This window comes from Volvox carteri, assembly GCF_000143455.1.
Source record: "Volvox carteri f. nagariensis unplaced genomic scaffold VOLCAscaffold_24, whole genome shotgun sequence".
Lineage (NCBI taxonomy): Eukaryota > Viridiplantae > Chlorophyta > Chlorophyceae > Chlamydomonadales > Volvocaceae > Volvox > Volvox carteri.
In genome coordinates this window covers 1,003,222-1,022,471 of record NW_003307567.1, presented here as the reverse complement: position 1 = coordinate 1,022,471, position 19,250 = coordinate 1,003,222, and the positions used below count along the sequence as shown (strand labels likewise).

Here is a 19,250-nt window from a genome sequence, read left to right as displayed (position 1 = left end):
TGCACGTGTTGCAAGTGCGCCGAGCAGCACTGTTTGTCTGCTGTGTGTGTGTGTGTGTGTATGTGTGTGTATGTGTGTGTGTCTCTAGACGTACCTCTTCCTTGCCAACCCGCGCATCTTGCTCGCATTCTGTTCTGTCTTCGTCGTCGTCCTGCCGCGGGGGTTCGCCTCGGGCTCCACCTTGCTATATTGGAGTTGAAAGACCTTGACCTGGCCATCTTGGCGCCGTACATGCGAAGATAGCCCCCTGGGAGGTGCCTGAGCTGTGCCATACCGTAACGCGCCACGGCGGGAAGATGCGAAGAACCAAAGAGACTCGACGTACGGCCACTCGGTGAACCGTTGGTATACTTTTTGTACTACTTGCACGTAATGCAATTTGGATGGAGGTGTGGTTTATTGTACAGCGGCCGCTGCGCCCTGTGTGTAATAGCAGCAGGTGAGCAAGCTAAGCCAGGGGCAGGGCCTCTTTGTAAGGAGCCTGTTCGAGTCAAGTCAGTGAACACACAACGCGGTAATCGGCCTTTAGTCGGGAAGGCAGCGAAGAGGTCTGCGAGAGCCTGCGGACAACCGGCGGCCCGTATCATGCACATGCTTCGTACTGCAGCAAGATGTTCAGCTGCCCGTAGTAATATATTTTAAGAGTAGGAGAAGGAGTACTGATCGCAGTAGTAGTGCTGGTAGTAATAGTTAGTGATGGGAGTAGTGGTAACAGTAGTAGTAATAGGAGGAGGAAAGGGGGCCCAGGCCAGGGTGTGAAGGTAGCTAACACGTGTGTGGTGTGTGGAGCATGTTTGGGCGGTCCGAGATCCAGGAGATGGTAGTGTACCATCCTTTTGGACTAGGAAGCTACCAGAGGAGGTGGCTTTCACCGAGGCCAGCGGCTTTTTATCCAGGACAGGATTGAACGCACCCCCTTGGCGCCTCTGCACCCATAAAAATAATGCACGATTTGCCTGTTCCCCACTTGCATGACATACAGGAACCCCTGGCATGAACGCACCGCAGGCGCGCGGTGTGCCCTTAGCGCTTTGGGCCACCGCAAGCCTTCATCCGTCTCGTTCCCTTGCGATAGCACGCGAAATACAAATATCTGCTTCGTTTATCGCCCGTGACGGTCCGTGCGCGTTGGGTACGGCTGTTTAAAACTGTAACGGTAGTACAAACTGCCTGCTACTGTATTCCTTACGGAATCGCAACCTAGTCCTCAGATAGTATCCTGCAATGGACTTTCCCTAACGGTGATAATAACGCACGACGCTGTGTGATGCACTCCCAAACACAATTTCCTGGGCTTCGAGACTGAGCTTAGTTCCACACCCATGACGCACGACTATAAAATAAAAAAATGGACTAGGTAAACCACCTTCAAGCGTAATTGTGTAGGTGCACTACGATTTGGCAACGCAAACAGGCTAGCAAGGGTCCCTGGGCTGGAAGAAAACGTTTATTCGCTGAAAGAGATATGAATCCTTGATGCGCTTTACGAAAGAATGAATTGACCCGTGCAAAGTTATGATAACTGGCTTGCATGGAAATGGGAACTTTACGTTATGGCACGTTGGCCCTTGAATGTCGTTCGTCGATATTGTTCGCGCGTGCTCCGATGCTCTGAGCCATCTATGATCTATATGCATAACACAGATGACATTTTAAACACACTGTTAGAAGTACTCAAACTATCTTGTTGTGTTCTAAAATCGATCCATGAGCTCCCGCGCTGCCGGCAACTAAGTAGTTAACTCACACCAGATAGCAACATCGGCATATTGGAAATGCCAGCTGTTTCCAGCGCGGCAGGCCTCTTGGCTCTCCTTGACGAGCCCAGTGACGATCTCAAGCAGCATGCTCTCTCTCACTTGAACAAGGTATTTGGGCTGAAACATGTAACCGGCAGCCCCATTTTGGTCGATACAGAGATCTGGCCATGCTGGAGTTTTATGTTGCTTGGCGGCACAGCCTCCCGACTGTCGCGCCCTTTGGTTCCTTAGTCGATGGGGAGGCCTGACTGTTCACGTGTTTCTCCGGGCAGGTGGTTCATGACTACTGGTTCCAAATATCGGGGTCCATCGGTAGCGTGGAAGCACTTTACGAGGACGATGACTTCGCGCATCGCGAGCTAGCGGCACTTGTAGCTTCAAAGGTACGGAGCTTAATGCATATGGGCAGCAGCGGGAGCTCTTTTTATTCGCGGGGAACCATCATCCGTGTCTCGCGTCACAACGCTGGTCAGGAGGTGCCGCTCGTTATTCCCTATGCGGCGTGTACGGCAAATACCGTGTTGGGCCATGAGGCTTCTTCACGGCTCACCCGGCATGATGTCCTCATGTTCTGCCTCATGACCATGCCACACACCACATTACACGTTTTCTCCAGATGCAAGAGGGGAAAGCTGGGGAAAAGCTGGGGGAACGGCCCACTACCAGGGTATGAAGGCCCACTACCCGGGGGACACGCTACCCACCATGTGTTGGACCCTTACTCTCCCCGGCGTTATTGAATATCCGTCAGCACGTCCTCCCTCCTCCTCTCCGCCGTGGTGGCGCTGGGGGCTTCTGAATCTGCCGCCTTTACCAGGTCATATATCTCACCGCATTCTTGTGTGACATGAGTGGAGAACAAGCCCCAACCCGCTTCCCCACCACTTGACCATCCTCCGGTTACCGCGACCCCCAACCCCCTTCGTCTCTCCTTCCTCCCCTTGTGCATCACACCGCTCTTGTGCAAGCCAGGTCTTCTATCACCTAGGTGAGCTGGATGACGCGCTCACCTACGCACTGGGCGCGGGCTCCCTCTTTGACGTCGAGGACCAGTCCGAGTACGTCACCACGCTTGTCGGTGAGTGAGGAGGGAGGGAGGGGTGAGAGGCAGGGCGTTGGACGGGGTTGCGTTGTGCCTGCCAGATTGCAATGCGCGGTGTGAATGGGTGGTGGGCGGTTGTGGGGAAGGGGGAAGAGGAAATGGATGAATCCTTTCGACCGGACCACTCCAGCCACGTACGGCCGAGGCCGAGGCCAAGCTCATCCCCCCACGGCACGGCTCGGTAGCACAGCAGCACTAGCCACCGATGGAGTGGAGTGGAGTGTGGAGTGGTGCGTGGAGTGGAGCGGCCGCGATGCGATGTGCAAGGTTGCGGTACCCGCGTAATACCCAAATTAATGTAAAGACCCAAACCAAATTTGCGTAAAAATTAAAGTTTCTAGAGGACAAACGATTTAGAGCGGTTGCATGACGCGATGCTGCGCTTTCTGCATGCTACCTGTTGTTGTAGCAGGGGAGCGCCCACACCCGGAACGTGGGGAGCAAACCGCCTTCTCGGTTGAGGGGGGGGGATATTTCCGAGTGGGCGCCGACTGCGTGAAGTCGTCAGTAGCTTTCTACAGGGGGGGAGTAGGAGCAGGGGCAGTAGTCCAACCTTGGGCTGGTTGCCTGTGGATGGTTGCAGCGCATAGCACATATCGTATTTCGCACAGTGATTGAAGCAGCCTTGAACCCCCTCGAACACACATCAAGACATACATACATGGTTGAAGGCATTGCGCCCCTAGTTGATGGACGGTGGTGACCTGGGAATAAAGTTAACCTGCGAGCCGACCAGGAACGGAGTTGGGCCGCTGTCGACCCGGCAGGTTCCGTTGGATGCTGGTGGTGGGTGCGGAACCTGAGCGATCCACTGAGAAGTTGACTAGGGTGACTGGATGAGGGTGCCCCGAAATACCGGGGAAGGCAGGGTTTCGCAGGGTAGCTGCCACGGGCGAAGATACACCCCCCTGTTTCACGCATCATACATACGTACACGCCTACATACCTACATACGTACGTACGTACATATGTACGTAACGACACGTGCGCAATGGACCGTTTTGGACATGGCCCGCGCCCCCTTCCCCCCCGCCACACATGTTTCCTTCCTTTCCTTGATCTCGCCCTGCCTGCTCTCTCTCCCCCCTTGCTGCCCGCCCAGCTCGCTGCTTGGACCAGTACTTTGAGAAGCGGGTCCGGCAGTCGGAGGGCCGGGGGGAGGAGAGCGAGACGGTCATTGACTCCCGGCTGACGGCCATCGTGGAGAGAATGCTGGACAAGTGAGTGAGCGGGCCCAGGGCGGCCCCCGGCTGGGGTTTTAGGAGGGGGGCTGCGGGGCTTGGGGATTTTTGGGGGGGGAAAACGGGGTTTGCGGGAAGTGGGTCTGAGGGCAAGTACGACATGCACTACTGCTGCGGGAGGCATCGCATCACATCACATCACACAACCAAAACAAGGGTGTAAAGACGCGGTGGGAGTTTAGCTGTTCAAAGAGGGAGGTTGGGGGCGGGGGGCCTCTGGCCGGGTTGGAGACTGGGAGAGCAGGTGGTGTGTACGTGTGTCTGAGGGCGTGGGTCACATAAACATAAACTGGGATGACTTTGCATTGGGGTGCTTTAAACCTACGTTGTGTTTTGCTAGGTAGTAGGTACATGGGGGGAGGGGGAGAGAATGTGAAACGACCTGGAACGTACCACGGGCCGCTAGGCAAGTGCACGCAGTAGTTACGAAGAACTTTGCGCCACCACCACCACCACCACCACCATACCACCACCTGGCAATAGCCACCAGCAGCCACCAAACCTTCGTGTAGTCGTGTCCATCGGTGTTTGGTTTCCAACATGTTCAGATGGCGGTGATGGTTGTGGGTGTGTGTGTGTGTGTTGGGGCGTGTGTGTGTTGGGGCGTGTGTGTGTGTCTCGAGGAGATCTGAGGGGAGGAGGGGGGATTCCCCGGAGGGGATGCTGTACTACGCTAGACTCGGCGCCACTCGCACCCTCAGCCCTCCCCTCCGCAGCGTACGCCTCTGCTATACTCACCACCACCAGAGAAGAATAGCATGGCCCTGCGCAGTCCGAGGATGACACTCACAAATCGAGAAACGGTTTCAAAACACGCACCCACGCACCCTCCCTTCCACCCCACGGGCCCCCACACACAAATACTCAACATTTCACCCTTCTTTACCCCTTCACCTTTCTTCACCCCTTCACAGATGCCTCTCCGCCGGGCAGTACGATCAGGCCATCGGTGTGGCTCTGGAGGGCAGGCGGCTGGACAAGCTGGAGGAGGTGATTCTGCGGGCTCCGGCGGGGGAGGAGCGCACTCGGGTGCTCAAGTACGCTCTGAGGGTGTGTCAGCAGCTCATCGTCAGCCGGGAGTTCCGGCAGCAGGTTCGTCGTAAGAGGAGTGGAGGGGTGGGGGTGGTAATGGCTGAGAGGGGAGAGGGGAGAGGAGGAAGAGAAGGGAAGAGAAATAAGGAATGTACTTTTTAGGTGGGGGCGCAGATTGTATGTATACGCGGAGTGCGGGGAACCGGCTGTTGATGCGCATGACTGTGCGAGGGGGTGCGTGTGTGGGGTTAAGGTTTTTGGATCGGAATCCCCTTACCTCCCTGTGCTGCTAGTCCTGCTGCTGGTGTGCTCATTCCCCCCTTCTTCACCCCCTCCCCCTCCCTTTCCTCCCCCCTCCCCCTACTGGTCACTTCTGCTTCTTGTACACTCTTTCCTTTCACAGCAGCTTCACTCGTTTATGGCTCGTCTTTCCCCCTCTTCCCCCTCTCCCCCTTCAGGTGCTCCGGCTGGTTATTCGTTTGTACGAGAGTGTTCCCTCTCCCGACTGGTTGGATATCTGCCAGTGCCTCATGTTCCTGGACGATGCCCCCGAGGTGGCGCGGATCCTAAACAAGCTACTACAGGGGGGAGAGGTAGGGCGTGTGTGAGCCTGTTCGGGATGTAGGACTGTCTGTGCGTTGGGGATGTAGCGTTGTGCATCCAGGTATGGCCGCCAGGAGGCGATGTGCCTCGTTTGTGTGTGCTTTGTGACGTTGAAGCAAGTCAACTGCAAAAAACCCTGAAAAGCGGCAGGGGTGGTGGTGGTGGTGGTCCAGGTGGTGATGGTGGTGGTGGTGGTCCAGGTGGTGGTGGTCCAGGTGGTGGTGGTCCAGGTGGTGGTGGTGGTCCAGGTGGTGGTGGTGGTGGTGGTGGTCCAGGATACTGGCCCTACGTCTCAACTGATCTTATCGGGTCTCACGAATCCGCTACTCGTTGTGCACCATGGTAGAACTCCCAACCAACCCTTTTTCACCAACCTCTTCAAGCTCCTCTATTACCCTCGCTTCCCTCTTCCCCACCCCCACCCCCCTCCAACACACGCACACACACCGTGTGTTGATCAGGAGGAGGAGTTGTTGGCCTACCAGATTGGGTTCGATCTGGTCGAGAACGAGCTGCAGTCCTTCCTGGGAGAGGTGGCGGCCCGGCTGGAGCAGCAGCAGCAGATAGCGGCTCCGGAGGCGGTGGACGCGGCACCCGAGGGTGAGTGCGTGGTGGGCAGAAGGCGCGTGTAGGGTGGTGGTGGTGGTGGTGGTATGTTTTGTGTGTCTAGGGGGTTTGAGGGAGGAGAGGGGAGAGTCAGAGCTGGAGCTGGGGCGAGGCAAGCTGGGAGTGCCGCTCGCAGGCGGCCATGTTCCCCAACCTATAACCCGTATCCACCCATTCAACTCCCCGCCACACACAGCCCGCCTAAGCGCTGCCCGCCTCTCTTTCCGCCTTCTCCTCCATCCCTCCCGTCACACACCGTGTTCTCTATCTATCTATCTATCTATCTATCTATCTATCTATCTATCTATCTATCTACACGTCTATTTTAGAAATATACATATATATTTATGTATCCCGCATCCGCCTTCCGCTCTCTCTCCCTCTATCGTAACCTAATCACTTTCAAACTAAACTGCGATTCCTCGTTCCACCCCGCACCCCCCCTCTCGGTCTACCTGTGCTCTTCCCTCCCACCCACCCACCCACATACCCAACCATTTGGGTACCCCGCGGAATAGCGGCTGCCATGGACACGGACGCACCTGCTGGGGCTGCTGCAGCTGCTGGCGGTGGCGGCGGCCCCCTGGCGGCCCGAGTGGCTAAGCTGCGAGACATCCTGTCCGGCAAGACACCCATCGCCCTGTATCTGGACTTTCTGTACAGGTGTGTTTAGGGGGGGGGGAAATGGGGATTGATGGCTGGCTGGGGGTGGTGGGGGCAAAGGAAGCGAGCCAGCGGATGGCTGACGGGGGGGGGGTCGGATGGAGTTAGGAGTTAGCATTGTGAGCCACCTCAAGGTGGAGGGGGGCGGGAAATGGTCGCTAAAGCGATATCAGTGAAAGCATGAGACCCGAACCTAAAAACACGAACAGCCCGGACGAGAGGAGATGGTGTCATAGGTCAGATGAGGTGGCTGGATGGCTGCTTGCTTGGGGGAGAGGGGTTGTGCATGTGTGAATGTATGTGTGTATGTATGTGTATGTATGTATGTGTGTGTGGCATTAGGTGCCCTGTCAGTCCTTTCGAAAAAGATGCTCCCTCCACGTCGCCCTCTCCTCTTTCACCAGACTAGATCTCACCGGGGCCCTCCCCCCCTCCCTTTCCTATCCTCCTCCCCCTTCCGCATTTCCGCTGCTCCGGCCCCTCCCCCTTCAGGCACAACCACGCGGATCTACAGGTGCTTAAGAACATCAAGGGCGCGGTGGACGCCCGTGTGTCTGTATGTCACTCCGCCACCATCGCCGCCAACGCGCTCATGCACGCGGGCTCCACCGTCGACACGTTTCTGCGGACCAACTTGGAGTGGCTGGCCAGGGCGACCAACTGGGCCAAGTTCTCGGCGACGGCGTCGCTGGGGGTCATCCACCGGGGCCACCTGGCGCAGGGCCGCGCTCTCATGGCGCCCTACCTGCCGCGAGGGGATGCGGCCGCCGCCGCGGCGGCCGCTGCCGGCGGCGGCGGCGGCGGCACTTCCTACAGCGAGGGCGGTGCGTTATACGCCCTGGGCCTCATCTACGCCAATCACGGTCAGGACATCCGGCAGTTCCTGTTGGAGAGCCTGCGGGGCACTTCGAACGAGGTCACGCAGCACGGGGCCTGCCTGGGGCTGGGTGAGTGTGGCGGAGATGGTGGGGATGGGGAAGAACAGTGAAAAATATATTCTCAAAGGAAACAATGGGGGGGTTGGCGGGGAAAACTAAAGAAAGGGCGTGAAGGGAGGGGTGAAGGGAGCGGGCGGGGATAATTAAGCGGTGATGTTGGGGCCCGTGCAGCGTGCAGGTGGGTGCACACTGGCGGGTTTGAGGTAATTTTTTTGCAAGGGCACGGGCTTTTTTTGGGGGGGGGGCCGGCGAGTGTGTTTATGTGCGTATTGGCGGGAGGGGAAGCGCGCAACTGGCATGGAGATGTGTGGGCGGAGGGGGAAAGCACAGATACCACCCTAGTCACTCTTGGTCAGTAACTTAGGAAGGAAATGTTTTCCTGCAGTACCTGTCTATTCCGCCTATCTCTTGTCTATCTCTGGTATCTGCTTCGAAACAATCGTCTGTGGTTCGTCTGTAGGTCTTGCTGCTCTTGGCACTGACGACGAGGAGGCTCTGGAGGACATCAAGAACGTGCTTTACAGCGACAGCGCGGTGGCGGGGGAGGCGGCGGGCATCTCCCTTGGGCTGCTGTGCTGCGGCAGTGGGGGGGAGCGGGTGGCGGCGGAGGCGCTGGCGTATGCACACGATACACAGCATGAGAAGATCATTCGAGGTGAGCTCGGGGTGCGTGGGCCGTGTATGTATGTATGTATGTATGAATGGATGGAGGTGTGAATGGATGGGGGTGTGAATGGATGGAGGTGTGAATGGATGGAGGTGTGAATGGATGGAGGTGTGAATGGATGGAGGTGTGGATGGATGGAGGTGTGGATGGATGGAGGTGTGGATGGATGGAGGTGTGGATGGATGGAGGTGTGGATGGATGGATGGATGGATGGATGGATGGATGTGGCGAAGAGGTGTGTGGTCCATCTACTTTTTGATTTTAGCCCCGTGGCCCTGGGCGGCTCTGCTAGGGCACTGCTAGGGTTGGTAGCTACTATCCTTTTTTTGGGGTGTTGGGGAAAGCGGGGCGGGGGGTTCTCGTCTCTGTCGCCCAGAGCAGCCGTGTGGCTGTTTTCCGCCTGGCAAAAGACTTCACACCGCCGGGCGCTCTAGCTGCCCGGCCTTGGTACAGTAATATAGCCGTTCTCCTGTCGGAACTATCATCACGAACAGGATTCCTGCGTGGTAATGCAAACAGCATTCCAGCACGTTGTTGTATGCAACGATGGGCTCAGGGTTTTAGGGTTTTTAGGGTTTAGTTGCCTTAACTGAAGGGGGGGATTACGTGCTGGAGGAAATCAGAAATGAACTGCCGGAGGGCGTCTAAAGAGGAGGAAGGGGAGAGGACAGGCTGATGTTGCGCTGTGGCGGATTTGACGTTGCTGGGTGACTGCCCCCCTTATATACCCCGCTTCCCGCACCTTATTCCGCACTCCCACTCCGCGACCATGCCTTCCCTCGCGTTGCGGTTGTGCTGTCCATCCCCCCCCACCATCACCACCACCACCACTACCCACCGCCCGGCTCCCACCACCCCGCGTCGTTCATCATTCGCGCATTACCTCGCCGCAGGTGTCGCCCTAGGTTTGGCGCTGATGCAGTACGGGCGGGAGGAGGCGGCGGAGGCGCTGATTGAGCAAATGACGCGCGACGCAGATCCCATCATCCGCTACGGCGGAATGTACGTCATTGGAATGGCGTACAGGTACGGAGCGCCTCCAGGATCGGTATGCATACAGCAAGAACTGGCATTCCGGCTGTCCATCCCTCTTTTCCTGTGTCCCTTGCTATTGTACTATTATGCTACTGCTTTTAGTTGGTTGCCAAATGTTGTTGAGAGAGTCCTGTCTGTCTTGTTCCAATTTTCTGGCCCCTGCATCTTGATGATGATGATGTGTCGTTGCTGTACAGGACGTGTGTAAGCTTGCATGTCCTGTGCTGGATGTGTTCTTTTGTCGCTGTGTTTCGTTTTCGCTCCCAGTAAGCCGCTGACAGGAGGACCCCTCTTCTGTCGCGTCCAGTTCCTCTCTCCCCCCTATCGTCCGTTAAAAAGACGCAACCCCCCTATCACCCCGCACTTTTCCCCCCTCCCCCTTGGACCTCGGGACCTCGGGACCTCGGGGACTCCCCCCCGTTTCACCGATGGTGCAACAACACAACAACACCTTATAGGGGCACCGACAACAACGGCGCTGTGCAGAAGCTGCTTTCCTTCGCCGTGTCGGATGTGAGCGACGACGTGCGGCGGGCCGCCGTGCTGTGCCTGGGCTTCGTGCTCATGAACGTGCCACACCAGTGCCCGCGGATTGTGGCGCTGCTGGCCGAGTCCTTCAACCCGCATGTGCGGTGAGTCGTCGTCGGGTAGCGTCCTCGGGTAAAGGAAGGGGGGGAGGGCCCCATTAAACAAGGAGGGGGGGGGGAATGAAAGCATTTTGCGTGTGTGTGTTTTGTTAGGTGTTGTTGTGTTACGGGAGATGGAGATGAGTTGTTTGAAACCTTCCGCGCCCTGTGGGTGTCGCTGGATGGATCGCTGGATGGATGCATGATGGATTTTGTGATATCATAAGGCCCAGGCGAACCAGTGGTCTCATGGACCGCTGAAATAGTGTAAAGGAAGGTAGCGGTAGCACATAGCTTCTGAAACAATGGAGGATTAAAGGCCTGTGGAGGCGGTGGTGAGTCAGTTGAATTCCTCTGTGGGGCGACACACGCACACACACACACACGCACACACACACTCCGTGTATCTGTGATATACACACATATGTGGGGTCGGTGGAACCCGACCCGCGTGGTTAGCTGCTGCAAATACGATGAACTGGGTGGGGCGCGGGTTTTGGTCTTGATGTTCGTTGCAGGTACGGCGCCGCCATGGCTGTGGGTCTGGCTTGCGGGGGCACCGGCCTGAAGGAGGCGTTGGCGCTTTTGGAGCCCATGATGTCCGACCCCACGGACTACGTACGACAAGGCGCCCTCATCGCCATTGTGAGAGGCCCTGGGAGAGGAGCGTGATACCAGCATGTGTTGTGTTTAGTGGTAGTGGGTGTTAGTTAAGAAGTACGGCGGGTTTTGTGTCCTTTTATGGGTTGGGCTGTATGACAGCTCGGTTTGGTTTTCCTTAGGGTTCACCCTTGCCGTTGTGTTTCACGCTAGCGACTGGGCTTTGCTGAAGCTACAGCCTAAGTTGCAAATTATGTCGACGCGTGGTGTGGGGCGTGACCAGTGGTGCGCAGGGTGGCGCGTGTCGCTCGTGATTCCACCTGACCGTTCCCATACCCATGCCCTCCACGCATCTGCTCGTCACTTACTGAACCCCCCACACACAACGACACTCACACACACCACCTCGCAGGCACTGGTGCTGATTCAGCAGCCCGAGTCCCGCGTGGCGCCCTTCCGTAAGCGACTGGACAAATTCATTACGGAGAAGCATGAGGAGGTGGGTGGGGGGGCAAGGCGCAAGGCGGGTGGTGCAGGTTGGGAGATGAGGCCCAGTGTGTGTGTGTGGGGGGGGGAATGTCGCTGGCGTGTGCGCACGCATGCAGTGTTAAGGAAGGGGAAACATTGGCTACGTCAAAATGCAGCGCAACAGTAATGTTTGACAGAAAACATGGGGCAGGGAATCATTGGTCTGAGGTTTTTATACGGGGCCTTCGTTGAGAGGAGGGTTCGTTGCTTTTTCGGAAATGTGTGTTGGAGGCCTCCTCGACCTGAGCCACAACCCCCCAACTGACACTTCCTCACAGCCTTCTTGAAACCTCACTTTGCTCTGCAGCAGACGGTGCTTCGGATGCCGGCAGTTGGTCCACTGCTTCAATTCCTGTTTTTCCTCCCCACCCCACACTTTTTTCCGCTATTTTCCCGCCATTTCCCCCCCTCATCATTTCACGCGACCCCGCAGGTGATGTGCAAGATGGGCGCCATCATCGCAGCCGGCATTCTGGATGGCGGCGGCCGCAACACCACCATCGGACTGCGCTCCAGGTCGGGCTATTTCCGACGGACTTCGGTGGTGGGCCTTGCCGTGTTCACACAGTACTGGTGAGTGAGTGCGTGCGTGAGTGCGTGAGTGCCGCGCGCTGGTCACACCGCTCTCCACTGGTATCACCCTCCTTACCACCCTCCTACTCTTCGCGCCACGCTACACATCACAACCAAATGCTCTGCATTTCAATCAATAGTACAATTTACACGGCACGGCCAATCGGGGCGGTCCTATTTAAATTCCCTCTCCTACGGGCCCTTGCGTGGCGCGTTCAAAAAACGTTTTCCAGGGTCGTGGCAAGCTTCCATGACTCGGAATCCGCCACTCTGTCCACATCAGCCGCCCCGTCGTGGTGAAATTAAATCTGCACCCTGCCACCACCCTTCTTTTTTGCTGTTGCCGTGCTGCTGTCCTCGCGCCTGTTGCACGTGATCAGGTACTGGTACCCGCTGTTGTACTTCCTGAGCCTGGCCTTTCAACCCAGTGTCCTCATCGCCCTCAACTCGGACCTGAAGATGCCCAAGGCCGCCTTCACGTGCAACTGCAAGCCCTCCATCTTTGCCTACCCGCCGCCGCTCACAGCGGAGCTCAAGGAGACGGTAAGTGGTACACGAGAGGCCATGAGAAGCAAAGGGGGAGGGTGGGAGGGAGGAAGGTGACCCAGAAAAAGGAGAGAAAAGGAGAAGGGGTTAAAGAGCGGTATCCCTGATGCTTGTAGGGAGCTTTGGGGCTACAAACCAGGACTTTACCTGTAGCCTGTAGGTAGTGTGGTGGTCGGAGCTGTTTGGCCCCGACGAACTGACGGTGTGTGGCTTTGCACTGCGTCGCACGTTGTCCACGTCATGTAGAAGTCCAAGGTGCCAACCGCTGTCTTGTCAACCACCGCCAAGGCGGCGGAGCGGCAGCGCAAGAAGGCGGCAGAGAAGGAGAAGGCGGCAGCTGGCGGTCCAGCCGCGGCGGCAGCGCCTGCGGCGGCTTCCGCGGCGCCAGTGGCAGCCACCGAGGCCGCCGCCAAGCCCGCGGATGGCAAGGCTGAGGATGGAGGTGCGTGATTTCATAACTTGTCGAGCTCCTATTGCATGAATGAGAAGTCGGCGGACTTGGCTATACCTCTGGTAGGCCGAAGGTCCCGGCGTGAGCGTTTGGGACGCAGGTGCTACCAGTCCGCGTTTTGGTATAGACCGCAAGGGTGGATGTCGTGCACGTTTTTTCTCTCGGCTGCCTTCTTTCGGGTTGTGTCGTGGTTGCGATTGGACACGGGGTGTCCTGAGCTATGTGTTCTTTATATTGTTCGGTTGTGCGTTTTATCTTACTTTTTGTTGGTTCTCTCGCGGTGGTAACCCATCTGGCCGCGCACGGGGGCACTACTGTGGCCGATGGCTGAACTTTGTACGGTCCAGCTCTCATCCTGTCTTCAACCTCTCGGTTTATCTGTAATCCCCTTAACATCCTCTCACAACCTCAGCTGACAAGATGGAGACCGACGAGGCTGGAGCCGCCGGGGGCGCCAAGAAGCCAGAGGCCGAGCCCAGCAGTTACACGCTGGAGAATCCCGCCCGCGTGCCGCCGGGTCAGGCGCGCTTCGTGGTGCTGCCCACCAGCGGCCGCTGGCTGCCAGTTAAACGGGAATCGCCTGTGGGCATCCTGGTGATGCGCGATACGCAACCCGGAGAGCCGCAGGAGCTGGTTACGGCGCAGGGAGACGGAGCGGCTGCGGCTGCGGCCACAGCCCCGGCGGCGGCGGCTACAGCGCCGGCGGCGGCAGCGCCGGCGGCAGGAGATATGGACGACGAGCCGCCGCCACCGGCGCCGTTCACGTATCAGCCTTGATGCGTATTTGCTTGGGTTTTCTTTCGTGTGTTTGCTTGGGCTTTTCGCTTGAAGCAGAGTTGCGTAACGGGACGAGGCGCAGGAGAGTCGAAGTGTAGGTCAAGGTCTATAATTTAGTGCTGGTAAGACGGAGCTGCTTAGATACTATGTTAGGGACAGTAATATCAACAATTTTTATAGTATATTACGTAAATGCGCGTCGGATTGAAGGTTTGGTTAAAACTTTGTAAAACTTTGTTGTTTAGCAGAAGTGCAATGTACCAGCTCGCGGCCAACTTCAGCAACGGTCGTAGCTCAGATTTCTCTTCCTCTAAAAATTGATGACGTGTTAGGAAATGTATCCTTTCGTTACATTCGAATCAAATAGACGTTGCGGCTAGTTTAAAGAGAAAATCCCGTAGTGAATTTAAACTGTAAGAAAATTGATACATTATGTATAATCCTGGGTTAGTTTCGTGGAAAATTGCGCTGCCCTTTTTGTCACAAGTACATAAACGCAGTAATGAAGCCTGTGCCATTATAATGGCGAAACCCAACTAACCACATGGTGAGGCCGATTCGTAGTGTCATATACCTGAACAAGTGAAAACCCCTCCCATCACTCCGCACGGCACGCTGCTCGGTCCTTCAGCACACCATGGACATTGACACCAAATCGCGCAGAACATGTTCACAGAAGCGCACATCTTGGCGCTGCCAAAGAGACGACTGATCAGCGACTCTCCTTCAATCGTCACCCTTGCACGAAGACCCAGACGCCGAGGACCGCTTCACCACCACGTTCGGCGGTCATACTAACAGAAAACTTCTGCTGCTATCACAAACAGCAAGGCGTTCCCATTGAGGAGCTTTTTAAGGACGAAACGGACGGACAGGACATGACGTATCCAACTCATTCGCTCAGGTCACGTGTATACAGGACCAATCCGGCAGGGACAGCACGTCCGCCTCTTCCCGAACCCTTCCATTTTCCATATCCTCCAAAAACGATATCCATACAACACTGTTGCAAGCCACAAACATGACGGCGTACTGGACTCTCCTTATGCACGGGGTAAAGTAAACGCTACGAAAAACTGAACCAACGGACTGATAAGTTAACGTACAGGAAGCGCCCACAGGCCACCAAGCAGCCGTAGGAGCGCCGCGACCATGGGAGTACCAACCCATCTCGGCAGAGCTGCCACCGGCAGGGCAGCAATACAGATGGCCCAACATAGCAGAGCTACCTACCTTCCAGACAGGCTTTCGATACGGTGCTTGGCGTTACAACGTCCTGTGGTAACCCATTCCCAACGGCCATCACAGATACGCTAATGCAACATGAAACCTTTACACAAGCAAAGCTAAAAGCGAGGCAGGTATGTTATATTCCTACAACAGCATTTACCTATTCAGGGCAGGAGAAGAGCAACAACACCATAATCTATCCGAAGAGGAGAAATCAAAAGACACCAAGACTCACACCAACTGTGCAAACGCCGACCGTCCGCGTCCTAGTCCGAATTACCCGATCGTCGAGCAACAACATACATTTGTTTCGCATCATGAATGGTTATTGCTCAGCAGTCACACGGACATACGCATACGCACACAGAGGAGACACATGTGTGTCAAGAACGGTGCAAACACAGCACAGCGGATGCCTAGCTAACCGGCATTCACAACCAGAAAATGAAGGATTTCAAGATAGCCCAAGATTGCACAGTCCTGCACATCCGCCGCAAGCCATCCAAGCCCTGTCGTCGACTCCACAAGCACTACTCTCCTAGGCAACAACTGCACATTATCCCTGCGCCCTCGCACTTCAAATCCGGTTCAGCCAAATCGCAAAACGTTTCATAGGATCCAATCCCGGGGCCAAGTTGTGCCCAGCCAGGCACGACGGCCCACGCCAGCCGTCCGTCACCTGAACTTTCTCAAAGCTCAAAAGGAAAGCTGCATGCATGCCGCTGCAGAGGAGAGCAATGCTTTTCCGACGCGGGAATCTTCAAGCGCAAATGCCCTCATTAATACATGCGCCATGCGGGCCAATTTTGTAGACCAATGCCGAGGTACCGTCCGACGGCCTGCGTCCTGGAGGCTGAAGCAGCAAGTGGGCGTTTCCCTTGAATGGGACGACGCCCGCTGCCAAGGATCGTTGCCACGGCCACAGGCGGCAAATGCGAGAGCTCCGCAGCAGCTTCGGCCCTTTCCGTGACACAACCAAGTGCGAATGACCTAAGCCATGGCTCCCTTCACATGCTCATGCGCATGCAGGCACGCCGTGTATCTCCTCACCAGCACAATAGGGAAAGATGAGGGACCAGGGTACTTCTTGAAGTTGCTTCCACTCGACGCACTTCACACAGGTTCAACGCATCCAGCATCCCATAAAAATGCGGGACTTAAACCCTGCGCGGAGGTTGAGTGTACTGAAAGCTGCTCAGTCTTCTCACAAAGCTTTCCCTTCCCGCGTGTATGCCTCGCTGAGCAGCGCAAACCGCGCGCGATGACCGGCGGCGTCACGGGACCACACGAGCTCTACCATGGGCAAGTGCCACCGGCCACATAACCAAACATCTCCACATGATAATGCGAACCATAACCGATGCCCTATCGCCCGACAATGCCAGGTCCACTCTCACAAGCTCTATATAGCAAATGGCTATGAAGCTGACGCGGCCACCTCAGTCGCAGATTGCTCTACTTGCTACACTCATCAACACTAATATCCCAATCCTCTATGAACTCCGCTACGGCCTCCCGATCTCTCAGCACACACACTCCTTATGCAAGCTTGCGGGCGGCCTGCGCAAACGTGTGCGTTTTGCTGAGCATCCACAGCGTATGCACGTGCGTGCACAGCGCGTGCCACAGGTTTCGCCGCTCCAGCAATTTGATGCCGTGCTTTTGGCAGATGGCCCGGTACTTTGGATACATGGCCGTCAGCTGCGTGTAGCTAACCCCGGGAATGATGTGGTGCAAGCTCTGCATATTGAGCCCGATGGTTAGGTAGGACCACAGATAGCTGTCCTGGGAATAGTCCACGGAGGTGAGGGCCATTCGACGAGCCCAGTGGAGCTTCTCCAACTCCGCCGAGGGCCCCTCCGCGTCCAACTGGATGTGGGACACCTGGGCGATGACCTGATTGGAGAGAAGGGCGGGGAAGCGGTGCCCATGAATTCTTGTAGAGGAGACAGCTGTCGAGCTGTTGTACGGGTTGTGAAAAAAATCAGATTGCGCTTCATGCGTTATGCCATGCATGCGTTGTTATCTGCTAAACCCTAAGCCCCCGGCCACGTTTCGCGGATATTTCCAGCCCGACATCCTGTCATCAGATGAAACAACGTGCCTAGTGCCCTAAGACACCATAGCCCTGGCGGGTTCAATATCGTGGCATGGACTCTTGCCGCAGATATCCAGCTTATGCGTCCCCATCCCCAGTTCTGACTCGAAGAGGTTACGGGCTTGCAAACGCGGAGTTGCCTCGCTTTCCCATCGAGCACGGTCATAAGCCCATCTGACCCCCTCCAACCAGGCTGCCCCAGCAACAGGGAGGGGGGCGCCTCCCAGCTCGCTGAAACCCAACTGTCAACCCTAGAAACCTGACAATCGGTAACGATCCTACCATGAACGCGATGCTCATCATGAAGGTTGGGAAGAACGTCAGAAGGCAGGCGCGCCCGAAGGAGAAGCGCATGAAAGGGATCACATAGAACGCCGCCGCCGTAATGACCTGTGCCATGCAAAGCCAAACAGCACCGTAGGCGCAGCCTGGTTGGTCTGGGTGGACACGGCTTACACAATCCCGGCAGATATATAAATACAACAATATGATCCATACAGATATAGCGTAGTTGATGACGAAATGCACAGATTCAACCCAAATCACAGGTGCGGCACTCTTAATGTGTGACACGTGCAAGCCTTCGGCTAGGTACGGCGGCCAACAACTGTGGTCAGTCGGCCATTGAGTGCTGCGGAAACGGTCGGCCCTTTGTAACTGTCTATGACATCGTTATCGTCTCCGCATTATGGGGCTGATGCTACCCTGATGCGTACACAAAGGACCGCTCCTCCCAGTCTCCCGTCTTGCGAGCCATCACTTGCCTGCAGCACAATGCTGGCATGGTACTGAGCGAGCGTCTGCACATCCTGAGCCGTTTTGGCGTCCACGTGGCCTTTCCGGCGCGCCATAAGGCCGCGGAAGTATGTAACAGGTGACAACACTGTGAGGCCGAGGTGCGCCATGAGGTACATCGCAAGGTGACCCAGGAGGCGCAGGACGTGGTGGACGGTGGTAGGGGGAAGGGACTGTTCTGGATGGATGCGCATGTAGGGGTGGTGGGAGTCCAAGTCGCAGTCCTTTCCGTGGAGATTGGTGTAGGAGTGATGGAGAATATTGTGCTGGAGGTACCAGCACCCAGAACTATTGGTGATGAGCGCAGCTGTGAGGTTGAGGATCTTATTCACCGAAGCGTTACGGCTTAGCGCGAAGTGCCCTCCATCGTGCACCAGTGCCGCGCAGAGAACCCAAAGGAAGTACGGGAGCAGGAATGCTGATATAAAAGCGCCTTGATACCACAGGCGGAGCGAGTAAACCAGGCCAACCACATGCAGGCAGTGCAGGATCATAAATGGCGTTGACATTTTCGTGTTGCCGTGCTCGCGCACCATAGCCTTGACGTCCTCATAGAAGGGATCGCTCTGATGGGCTGAGAATGCAGACTTCTGAAGGCCAATAACTGCCGCGGCGTCTGCCTCGCTGTCCAACCTGTCGATTGGCGCCGAGACTAAGGTACCCTTCAGGTTGTTGGCGACCAGCTTTGAGGACGGTAGCGATATGCGGAAGCGCTCAAGCACACGCAAATGCTTGTTATTCAGGACATGATACTGCTCGAAAAGTTCTGTGCAGTCACGTCCTCGGCCAAGGAGAATGGCATCGACTCCACCTGGGTGCTTCGCCACATAGCTTGCCAAGTCGTAAGCCTGCCCATGAATCACCCAGTAATCATGAGGTGCCTCCGGCACTGCAGCAGGGGCACTACTTTCGGAAAGCTGACACATAGCCGCCTCCCCGGAGGGTGAAAAATGGACTCGGTTTCCGCAGAAAGCTAAGGCTCAGCACCAGAAACCAGTGGTAAACTTCTGATATAAAAAAATTACATATACCGCCGACGTGGTCACCTGTAAGCCGCAGGTACACTTAGGTCGTTGTAATCGTACAAAACGATAGAACGGTCGCGCTCCTCGCGCGGGAACTGAGACCTATCCGGCACCTTTAGAATTTTATTTGCCCTGTCACGTTTGTCCTTACTGTACAACTGCTCGTTTCATTAGATTCATGACCGTGTTTTCGCACTTGTACCCTGACAAAGCGGCAGGGCCACTAATCCTGCTGATTCCTCGCACAGAATCGTTTCCAAATTTTCTAAAACTTCAGTTTATATGCACATCCTGAAAAAGTCACAATAACAATATCGATCCAGCCGTCGCAGCGCTACCCGCCAGTCCCGAGTT

At 56.1% G+C, this 19,250-nt stretch overlaps 3 protein-coding genes across 3 annotated transcripts; 1 reads left to right on the top strand and 2 right to left on the bottom strand.

The window, feature by feature from the left end:
* Positions 1 to 1,775: 1,775 nt before the first annotated feature.
* On the top strand, positions 1,776 to 13,748 carry rpn2 (26S proteasome regulatory complex; the record flags this gene model as incomplete). Its single annotated transcript, XM_002951570.1, has 18 exons — positions 1,776 to 1,868; positions 2,033 to 2,143; positions 2,733 to 2,838; positions 3,965 to 4,082; positions 5,018 to 5,195; positions 5,594 to 5,728; positions 6,200 to 6,338; positions 6,863 to 7,007; positions 7,500 to 7,954; positions 8,406 to 8,600; positions 9,506 to 9,638; positions 10,106 to 10,279; positions 10,792 to 10,918; positions 11,286 to 11,372; positions 11,835 to 11,974; positions 12,355 to 12,517; positions 12,767 to 12,863; positions 13,384 to 13,748. The coding sequence occupies 18 exons, from the start codon at positions 1,776 to 1,778 to the stop codon at positions 13,746 to 13,748; spliced, it is 2,961 nt and encodes a 986-aa protein (XP_002951616.1).
* Positions 13,749 to 16,517: 2,769 nt separating this feature from the next.
* Positions 16,518 to 17,475, bottom strand: VOLCADRAFT_92131 (uncharacterized protein; the record flags this gene model as incomplete). The annotated part of the gene is made up of 2 exons (XM_002951491.1): positions 16,518 to 16,874; positions 17,359 to 17,475. The coding sequence occupies 2 exons, from the start codon at positions 17,473 to 17,475 to the stop codon at positions 16,518 to 16,520; spliced, it is 474 nt and encodes a 157-aa protein (XP_002951537.1).
* A 287-nt stretch (positions 17,476 to 17,762) lies between these two features.
* VOLCADRAFT_92130 (uncharacterized protein) lies at positions 17,763 to 18,797 on the bottom strand (the record flags this gene model as incomplete). The annotated part of the gene is made up of 1 exon (XM_002951490.1): positions 17,763 to 18,797. One exon carries the CDS (start codon positions 18,795 to 18,797, stop codon positions 17,763 to 17,765), a length of 1,035 nt encoding a protein of 344 aa, XP_002951536.1.
* Between the last annotated feature and the right edge of the window lie 453 nt (positions 18,798 to 19,250).